At 42.2% G+C, this 11,352-nt stretch overlaps 1 protein-coding gene across 2 annotated transcripts in view; it reads left to right on the top strand.

Moving 5' to 3' along the window:
- Nucleotides 1-11,352, top strand: part of CRELD2 (CRELD disulfide isomerase 2) — a 28,846-nt gene that overhangs the window by 1,687 nt on the left and 15,807 nt on the right. For both annotated transcript variants that reach the window (XM_083182904.1, XM_083182903.1), the window contains exons 2-4: nt 2,626-2,708; nt 3,092-3,202; nt 7,034-7,122. In XM_083182904.1, coding sequence (XP_083039030.1) covers nt 2,626-2,708; nt 3,092-3,202; nt 7,034-7,122 — 283 coding nt within the window. The remainder of the gene's footprint in view (nt 1-2,625; nt 2,709-3,091; nt 3,203-7,033; nt 7,123-11,352) is intronic.

The raw sequence follows: 11,352 nt of genomic DNA, 5'->3' as shown, positions 1-11,352 counted from the left end.
AAGCTTTGACTCCCTATGTCCCAAACATCAGATTTTTATTAAAGCACTCAAGGCAAATGTAATTTGTTGGAGTTCATCGTCCTATTTGGGGGCACTATGGATGGTGTAATGGTTAGCATTGCTGCCTCACAACACATGGGTTAGATTCCCACCATGGCCCTAACTCTGCGGAGTTTGTATATTCTCCCTGTGCTTGCGTGGGTTTCCTCAGAATACTCTGGTTTCATCTCACATTCCAACAATATACTGGTAGGTTATTTGGCTACTAACAAAAATGTAACCCTAGAATGTCTGTGTGTGCGTTTACATGTGGTAGGGAATATAGATTGTAAGCTCCACTGGGGCAGGGACTGTTGGGACTGTTCAAATATTATCTGTGAAGTGCTGCGGAATATGTGTGCGCTATATAAGAAACTGATAATAATAATAATATAACTTATCAGACCAATACAGGGATTGCAAGATTTTCCCTAGGAGACCACCCCTAAGCTGGATGATCAAATGTCACTTGTATACAATAAATACAATTTTGTGGAAATGTATTACTAATTGTTACTGAATGGCACAGTAGCTTTATTAATAGATATGCACTGAGGGAAGGGTTTAATCAAAGTCTCCTTACTGGTTTAGCAAGGAACCATTCATTTATGCCATTTGTGGGTCAGCAGTTCATAGCTACAATATATGGGTAAGATTTATCAAATCTTGTACAGAGATAAAGTGGAGCAGTCTATTCTAATAAATCAGCTTCTACCATAGCTGTCATTTTATTGGCTGTGCTTGAAAACTTAGGCCCTTATTCTGATCGGTGCGGATATATCCGCGTGCGTTCGGCCCGCCGATGTTTTGTGTCTGCGCATGTGCAGAGGCGTCTCTGCGCATGTGCGAGCGGGGCGTACGGCCAAATCCCGCATGATATGTGAACACTCCGAACAGGGGGTGGAGAGGGGCGTGAAGGGCTATTTGGGCTCATTACCATATGCATACGCCCCGCGTTTCATGGGAGTTCCCATGAAAACGCTGGGCGTACGTATGGTAATGCGGCCGTGACGCACGTGTAGGGGGCGGACATATGACATCGCCGGATGTCAGCTGCCCGCCCAGATCCCTGCTTTTGCACGGAAAAATGTCCGTGTGGTCTGAGGTTGCGGGTGCTGGTGGAGCACACGGTCCTGCATTCGATGGTCTGCGACCATCGAATGATGGGGGAGGTTCCCTTAGATGGAGGAGGCGTATTCCGTGAAAAATACACGTGCGGTCCGTTCGGACAGCTTCTTACCGCATACGGACGGAGTTGGCGATCCGTATGGAAGGCGGGGTTTCGCACGCACGGTCCTGGCCGCATAATCGGCTCCGGCCGCACCGATCAGAATAAGGGCCTTAGTGAGAAGCTAATTGTTTTGCGCAGCTGGATACACGCTTAACAAGGTATGTCCAAAACTATGGCCCTCCAGCTGCTATATCTATAAGTCCCATCATGCCTTGCCACAGTTTTTTTTATTTGATAAATCTCCCCTTATAATTTGTAGCTATCAACCACTTGCCCCCTAGATGGTATAAATGCAGCCATACCATCCTAAGCAATAGGAGATGCTCTGTTTAAACCCTTCCCTCAGTGGAGATTTATTGATAAACTTGCTGTGATATATTTTGTTGGGGTTTTTCCTTAAGGAGATTCCATTCAGGCCATCATTTCTTACTTATACCCTTTTAACATTGCAAATACCAGGTCGCATCTGGGATGTGGACACGGGTCCGTCCTATGAGCGACCTGGCATTTGCTTTGTTTGGTGCTTACAGCGACCTGGCCTATTGTCTGGTCGCTGATCAGAGGGTGGGGTGGAGTTGTGGCGGGGGAGGAGACAACACTTAGGTGATGCTGCTGTCTCATCCATAGAAGTGAACGGTACCCGGGTCACTTGACCTGGGTTACCCGTTCACACTGCCCAGCAACCCATGTCCAACCCGGGACACTGCGTTTATCCTGGGTCGGGTTGCTGGATCCGAGATATTTGACATGGTCCTTTCACACCCCACGCAGGCCTGGTAACAACCCGGGATTGACCCAGGTTATTTGCATGTGAAAGGGCACATGCAAATGGCTAAAGAGCTGGTCTGAAGTTTATTGATATGCATTCACTAAAAGTAATTTCTGGAAGTGCAAACGTTTCACCCATGAAACATTTCTATTTGCACTGTGTGCCTATTTGTCCTCTAGATCGTAATAAGGGGGATTATTCTGGTTCACTCACAAAGGCAAATTCCTTCTCAAATGGACAAAACCATGTGCACTGCAGGTGAGACAGATGTAACTTGCAGAGAGAATTAGATTTAGGTGGGATTTTACTTCTGAGTGAGATCTATAGTGCACTAAATATAAAGCAGTCAGTATTTTCCCTGCACAGAAACAAAATAACTCACCCAAACCTAATTCTGTCTGCACAAGTTATATCTGCCCCCCTGCAGTGCACATGGTTTTGTCCATTTGAGAAGGAATTTGCCCTTGCAAGTGAACCAGAATAAGGACCAAGGTCCATGCCCACATGTAAATCACCTTTTTACTTCTTTTACTATTTGTACTTATTTTTTTATTGTTTGATTTATTTATTTATTTTGCTTTTGCAGGGCTTAGAAGATACATCAAGAAAAAATTTTGGAGGAGGAAATACTGCTTGGGAAGAGAAAACATTATCCAAATATGAAACTAGGTACTGAAGTATCTTAATAAATTACAAAATAAAATGCATTCCAAGAAATTAGCTTTAATAGTAAATGTATAGTTAGCTAAGTTATTAAATAAACATTCATTGCTTAAGAAAATTTCCTGGAGAGAGATTTTCTTAACACGTCATAACTAGAACCAAGATTCATTACTGTGTATATTTATATATTGGTTTTCCAGTCACGTTTTATGTACAATGCAAAAAACCTTTACAAATTTATTCTACACATTTTCTCTGTGCATTGCGCATGTATTACGCATCATCAGCAGCTACATACTTTGTTACAAAGTGATTTGTAGTTTATTTAATGTTTTTTCTTTTCTTAATGTTAGTATTTATGTTGATGCCTGTTTATTCATTTCTTACAGTGAAATACGTCTGGTGGAGATTATTGAAAATCTGTGTGATAGCAGTAATTTTGAGTGCAATCTTATGGTAGAAGAACATGAAGAACAAATTGAGAAATGGTGGTTTAAAATGTAAGTTTTTAAAGCATTTCAGTTTTTTAGGCCCAAAGTTCACGAACCTATGTGTTTTTGATGATTGCAGAAACATGGCAAACATTTGTAGCCATACAGTGGATGAAACAGTAGATAAGTTGTCTGTTTCAATTGATTAGACCACTATATGGTCATATCATCCAGTGTGCATCCGATATGTCGCTGACAATGCGCTCTCCTATTTGTCTCCAGTGGCATCCTCCATTGGCCCTGTATATGCAATGCAGCATAGCCTCTAACAGTGCTCTGGTGCTGGGTACATATAGTGTGTACCCAGCTTAGACAATATTTATGTATCCTCACTCACACACATGAACAATAGAGACTTCTGTACTTCCATCCACCCATATCTCAATAAGTCAATTTTCACCAAACATTATCTACATAACATTGTACACAGGACAACCACTACGTAACTAGTTAGTTGTTTTTCTTAGCATGATGGACGGCTATAATAATGGGCCTAATTCAGACCTGATCGCTGCTGTGTGAATTTGCAGAGGACTCTTCACTATATTCTAAAGAAATAAAATATTGGTACTTATATGTTAGTTGGGCGCCCACTAAGCTATTTGCTTAGTGGGCTATTCTGCGTAGGGAAATCGCATCGCATGGGACATTTTAAGGGCCATGCGATGCGATTTTCCTATGTAATTTATTCACTGCTCTCTTAGCCCTGGGGGTGTACAATGCCATGACATTATGTATACAATAATAGCTTTGTATGACATACAATGATGTTTTGGACACCCCTCCCCCCCACCCCGAAGTGTGGCGAGCGGCGGCGGAACGCGTCCTCCGACTTTTTCATACCCCCACTATCCACGTCGGTGTGGAGTTGACTTTATATAATGTGGCGAGCCATCGAGCCCGAAGCATGGCGAGCGGACGCGAAATACATGTAAAGTAATCTGCGTCCCCTCGAGGGGCACACTTCACTCGCCATGCTTCGGGCTCGGTGGCTCGCTGCGCTTGCCACACTATATAAAATCAACTCCACGCTGACGTGGATAGTGGGGGTATGAAAAGGTCAGAGGACACTTGCCACACTTCGGGGTGGCGTGGATAGTGGGGGGGGGGTGCCTAAAACCTCATATGTCATACAATGCTATTATTGTATACCTAATGTCATGACATTGTACACCCTATAAAATCGCATTGCATTTGATTTTGCGGGAGTTGCGATGTGATCCCCCCTGGGGCTAAAAGAGCAGTGAGTAAATTACATAGGAAAATCGCATCGCATGCCTCTTAAAATAGCCCATGCGATGCGATTTCCCTAAGTAACCGTACGTATGCTAATTGGCGCCCAACTAACATATAAGTACCAAAATATTTTAGGTTCATATTTAGAGACCATGTTAATAAACACATGTATTTTCAGTCAAAGGAGGGTACAAATTTGTTTGGCTAGGAAGGTCCTTAGGTGGAGAGCAGAACTCTGCTCAAAAGTTTGACTTTTCAGTACCTAAATGAAGCATGCTCAAATAGTTTGCACAGGTTTAGTTCTGTGACACATGGGCATACACAATAAGTTTTGGGTGCCCTGTGGGACAAACCACTGAGTATTGCCCAACAATTTACACTGGACACGAGAAAACAATTGTGGTCTCTTAAGTGGCATAAAGTGTTGTTTTTGAGCTATCCAGTTGCAAATGAGAGAATTAGATTTATCCTAATCATGTCGAAATATATACATGAAAGGCGTTTATTATCACTAACAATCTCTGTAGCACTGTATCACTAACCCTAAATGTTCCCCCTCCTACTGCCTAACCCTAACCCACTACATACTCACTACGTATCTGGATCCATCAAGATTCTGCTATATGTGTTCTGACTGCTGGAATTCTGGTGACAGATTATTATTAGAATTATTTAATCCTCGCATTAAAGGGTTTCCCAGTATATTATATCTCCTGTCTACCCATATGGTATTTTAGTATTTATTTATTAATCACTCCATATAATAATTCAGAACATGACAAACTAGTGAAACAGCCTTTTGAACTAGTTACTTCATGCATATTATTTAGCTTTGATGCATATTAATGTTTCAATGTGGGATTAGTTACTCTTTGATTATTTGAAACAATGTTTGCTCTGCATGTACTTCAGTGTATGTATTTGAAAGCCTTTAAAAAAAAAAAAAAAATTGTTACATAATGTGTTGTGTTTTATAGTATGGATTTATCAATAATATATTAAATTATTATTTTAAAGATGGATTTTGCTTAGCATAGTTATAGATTTCCTCACGTTATATATTTTTTATATATTCATTTAAATCAGGGTTGCCTACTTTTCTACTCTCTGGGAGAAGCCCAGAGAGGAGACTTTCAGCAGCACTTTGAAGGGCGGGGCTTGCGTATGTCGTCATCAAGCCCTGCCCCCAGGATGGCAAATAACCCAATTCGCAGACTTCCATAGAGGGGGCAGGGCTAAAATGACGCAATTATGACATTTTAGCCCCTCCCCCTCCTCAGAGACATGCGGATTGCAGTATTTAAATGCGGGGGTCCCCCAGAATGCGGGAGGGTTGCACACCTTTCTGGAGGGCCAGGAGGGGAACGCGATTTTCGGGAGCCTCCCAGCCATTCCGAGGTAGGCAACCCTGATTGATGATGTTGACTTAATTATTTAACAGTTCTGAAGATCGCTTCCATATTTGTAGTTGGTTGTATGTTTGGTTTAAGACTATTAGATATTTTCTACAGCTCTTTGTAGGAGCTCATTATGGATATCTCATATGCTACATTTTATATAGTAGTAAAGGCAATTATTTAAAACTGCGGAACTTGTTTCCTATCACGGCGCTCAACAGGTCCCATCGCATACCTTAACTTAAGGTATGCGATGGGACCCGACCGACCAGATTTCGGGCTTTTTTTGAGGTTTCCCGAGAAATGTAAAATCAGGTCCATCGCATGCCATTATAATGGCATGCAATGCGACCGACCCAATTTTACATTGTAAGCATTGTATGTTATGTTAAATTCCTATGTAAATCGGGTCCATTGTATGGCATAAAATGCGACCAATGCGATGGACCCGATTTTACATAGGAACCAATGTTAAATGGCCCCCCATACCCAATTTTTGATTGTATACCCACCCTGATGGGTAATTTGTATGTCAAATGCCCCCCCCCCCCATTGTTAACGCCACCCCACGATGAACACCACCCTGAAGCGTGGCGAGCGCAGCGGTAAGCGTCCGCAGACCTTTTCATACCCCCACTATCCACGTCGGCGTGGAGTAGATTTTATATAGTGTGGCGAGCGCAGCGAGCCACTGAGCCCAAAGTGTGGCGAGCGCAGCGAGCTCCGCAAGGGGATGCGTAAAACCTGTGAAGTGAAGCGCGTCCCCTCGCCACACTGTATATAATCAACTCCACACCGACGTGGATAGTGGGGGTATGAAAAGGTCGGAGGATGCGTACCGCCGCCCCGCGCGGGCTCGCTGCGCTCGCCACCAATCGGGTTCACAATGATCGTGGCGGTAACAATGGGGGGCATACAATGAAAAATGGGGTCTGGGGGGCATTTAACATTGGGGCCAATGTAAAATCGGGTCTCAGGGACCATTTAACATTGGTTCCAATGTAAAAAACCGGGTCGGTCAGGTCAATCGCATCACATGCAATTTGGTTGCATGCAATGCGATTGACCCGATTTTTGCAACCAGATTGCATGGCGCCGTGCTAGGAAACAAGTACCAAAACTGCAGTGTAAAATAAGGAAGTCCATTGCTTCTGCTAGAGATGTTCCAGTTCTGAGAAGCTAAAATATTGGTTTTCATATTTAACAGGAAGAAGTATCCTGATTTATTGAAATGGTTTTGCATTGAAACTATTGAAGTTTGCTGCCCTCCTGGATCATATGGACCTGACTGCTTAAGTAAATGACAGGGACTAAACATTTTGTGAAATGCATGCAAAATAAATCTAAAATACTAAGATTTTTTTCTTCTTACTTCATGGTAGCCATCAAGTAATTGGTTAAGTCCCTTTCTCTGCTTTGATAGACAGGCAATTTCTCTTAGGATCTGCCCACTTCTCCTACATAAGCATGCTTCTCCCCACACCCCTGTCTTTTTTCCCTGTCTCCTTTCTAGTAAGGTGTATGTTATTTTATTTTTGTTCTATTAACAGTGGGCCAGTTGTGCTACTGTCCTTTGGGTGAGAGAGAGGGGAGGCATGCCGTATCTCTTATTTGTGTCCTATGCTGGTGGCTGGACACCTGGAGCGCCTTCCTAAGCTGTAAAGCAGTGGATTCCCGGCTGGTGCCACATTCAATTTGCCTAGCGGTGAGCGCAGCATGCTGGGAGAGTGGGCACGCTGCTGGACGAGCGTGCATGGATGGCGCCAGGCGCTGGAGCCACTTGTGTGTTCCATTTGGCAAAATTATGTTCCTGTGAGCACTTCTGACTTCAGCGTCTAAGCGTCCTGACATGCACGCTTGCGCTGGAAGTCGGGTGCTGGCATCCTGCATAAAATGCCACAATGCTGCCTAAGCAGCTTGTGGATGGTGTAGACATGGAGATTCTTTGCCCCAAATACCAGTGCTCACAACACTGAGGTAAGTACTCACAGAGGACTGGTTTTATTTATTTTTTTATTCAATAGTTAGTTCTTTTAGTGAGAGTTTCTATTCTTCTCCTAGTGTATCTTCAGGCTCTAAGAAAAGGACATGTAAGAAGAAGAATATTTCTAAAATGTGTCCAGCTTGTGATAAAGCGTTTTCGGGAACTGTGGAAGAGTCCATGTGTGCGGACTGTGTTAAGGATTCTAGTGCAGCTTCTGGTACATCGTCTCCGTTTGCACAACTTATGAAGTTGATGAAAAAATTATTTGTTTCAAAGAGGATTTTTTTCTGGGTAATAAGCGGTCAAGGTCTTAGAAAAGTCTTGGATTATGGGGAATTGTCTTATTATGTATCAGATGATGAAGTTACAGTTCTATCTAGTGCCGAGTCAGGATAAGTGGTTGAGGACAGCAGGATGTTTAATATGGATATCGTAGAGATTTTATTGAAAAACATCTATGAATTCTAAGGCTCCAACTAAAATGGACCAGTATTCTCTCTTTGAGGATAGGTCCAAAAAGGGTAGGTCCTTCCCAGTTCATAAAGTTGTAAAGCAGAACCTCAGGCCTGGGGGCTGTATGCCGGCCCGTAGCCTGTCTGAGTGGCCCGCCCACCCACCCACCCGGTGGCTTTGCCAGGAGTCAAGTACAGGGGAATTCTCATGAGAGGTCGGTAGTTCTTGCGAGATTCCTCTTTATCAACAGCAGCCGGAGAGACTGGCCATGTTACCTCCCATTCTAAAGGGAGACTGGCCATGTTACCTTATGAAGGATTGTTTTTATATGGAAGTAAATTAGATTCCTTAATCCATAGGATGTCAGGAGGAAAATCATTGAGATTACCACAATATTGTCGTGGTGGATACATGGTGAATTCCTTCAGGCAGCAGTTCAAGCAGGCTCGGTCATATAGACCTAGTCGCCCCTACAAGGAAAGGTTTTTCCTAATACTTCCAGATCTTCCTTTTGCAATCTAATCAAAGTGGAAGTGAAAGACAATGACTGTCTTCAGTATTTGACATGGACGAAAGTCGCAAAAAGAATCTAAAGGTTTGTGGAACTATGGATAAAAAAATGTTCAGGACAAGTGGGTCTTGAAAATAAATTCAGGGGGATATCATTCAGATTTCCTCAGCACACAAGGATAGACCACTTTGTGGAATCAAGACTGCCAAAATCAGAGGAAAAGAAGGGTTTTTTTTCTTGTATATTCATTGTGCCAAAAGCTTCAGGAGGGTTCCAGACCATTCTGGACCTAAGAAGCTTGAACAAGAGAATAAGGAAGAGAAGTTTTGGATGGAAGTCTATTCTCAATAGACTTGCATGATGCCTACTTTCTTATCCCTATAAAGGAAACAGACAGAAAATGTCTAAGATTTTGTCTGAACGGAATGCACTATCAATTCACTTGCCTACCCTTTTGGTCTGACGTTGTCTCCAAGGGTTTTTACCAAGGAGAATGTTAAACTGGTGGCTCTAAAATTAATGGGTATGATGGTTTCGACCATTGGATTCATCCCTCAGGCAAGATGGAGAATAATGGAACTTCAGTGGGATTCCCTCAAGTATGCCAAGTGAGGAACACAGTTGAGCCACTGGATAAGAATTCCATTCCTGTCCTGGTGGGGGAGGAGAGTCAGTTTGCTCTAAGAAGTTCTCCATTGATGGTGTCACAAGCGAAAACTTTTCTTCTCCCGTTATAACGAAGTAATCGCGTGTGTAACTGCTTTTTCCCAGAAGTGGAGTTTCAGGGTGGCTTATGTTTTTTCCTCCTTTTTTCTCGAATTCCCAAGGTACTGATCAAGATTTTGGAAGACCAGTCATTGCGATGTTACCTCTTTGGCCGAGAAGGTCATGGTTTCCAACAATGATTGAGCATTTGCAATCGGGGTACCACTAAGGCTACCTATAGTTCCACGTCTCTTATGTCAAGGGCCACTGCAGTATCAGAATCCTCACAATCTGTCTTTAATAGTGTAGAAATTGAGCGGGAGATCCTGAGAAATAAAGGCTTGTCTTCTTCAGTGATTTGACCTCCTTATGCAAGCAAGGAAAAAGGTTTCTTTGGTTATATATTAGTGTATGGAAAACGTTTATCAATTAGTCTAAGGGCAAATATGATGTCTTCAGTGCTAGCATACCTCGAGTTTTTGTTGGAAGGTTTTGAAAAAGGGTTAGCTGTGTCTACCCTTAAAGTCTGTATAGTTGCATTAAGTGTCCTTTTAGACTGGAAACTGTTTTGTCAGGCCATCAGAAGACTTAGGCCTCAAATAAAGTAATTTGTCCCTCAATGGGATCTCAATTTAGTACTCAATGGTCTCATGCTACCACCATTTGAGCCAATGGAAAGGTATAAGCTAAAGTTTCTTACATGGAAAGTAATGTTTCTTACTGCAATAACTTCTGCTAGTTGAATTGGAGAGCTGCAGGCCTTATGGGCAGTAGAACCATATTTAAAGATTTTTCCAGATAGGATTGTCTTGTGAACAAATCCATCATTTTTGCCCAAAGTAGTATCATTATTCCACATTAATCAGGATATTATTCTGCCATTCTTTTTTTTTTTTTTTTCTAAGCCTAGGAATAAGACCGAAGAAAGTCTCTAAACACTGGATGTGGTCCGGGCTACATTTATCTATTTGGACAGAGTCTGTTCTTTTAGAAAAGCAAAGAATTTGATTATTATCCCAGCAGGAGTAAGGAAAGGCTGTTCTCCTACTAAACAAACCATTGCAAGATGGGTTTAAGAAACAATTACCTTTTACTTATAAAAAAAAGTTGGACGTGAAGCTCCAAGAGTGATTAAGCTCCAAGAGTGATACTCGGCCAGAGCAATGTCTGTTTCGTGGGCTAAAAAGGCCCCGTGTCTGTGAGAGACATATGTGCAGCAGCAACTTGGTTCTTGGTTCATACATTGACCATGCATTATGCGCTGGATGTGTCAAAGAATTCCTTTGGTGGCCGCGTGTTGAGCCAGGCCATAACTTAAGGTCTAATATTGCCCTCCCTGTGTCAACTTTGATATAACCCATTATATGAGGGCTGCCATGAAGTAAAAAGAAGAAGAAAAAAACGGACTAGACTTACGATAATTCGATTTCTTCTAAATACTTCATGGCAGCCCATAATTTTCCTCTTAGGATCCAGGGCAGAGACATTCAAAAGACTGAGCGGTGTGGGGAGGAATGAGGTTATGTAGGAGAGATGGGCGGATCCTAAGAGAAATTGCCTGTATCAGAGCGGAGAAAGGGACTAAACCAATTATGTGAGGGCTGCCATGAAGTATTTAGTAGAAATGGAATTATCATAATTTCTTTATAATTGTTGCCTGCCTTTGTTTAATGTTTGGCATTTAGATATACTGTACCTATTACTTAAATTATATACTAATTTTGTAGAGTGCATACTACTACACATATTTCAAATTATATGTTGGTATAGGCTTACAAAGCACATCGGATCCATAATTGTTGCAGTCTTTAGTAAATTGATACTTTTTTTTATTGAATTTTTAGAGTTCATTAACCTGCAGCAAGCAGTGCAT

Source organism: Crinia signifera, chromosome 4 (genome assembly GCF_055691185.1).
Source record: "Crinia signifera chromosome 4, ASM5569118v1, whole genome shotgun sequence".
Taxonomy (NCBI): Eukaryota; Metazoa; Chordata; class Amphibia; order Anura; family Myobatrachidae; genus Crinia; species Crinia signifera.
This window is presented reverse-complemented; position numbering and strand designations above follow the sequence as displayed.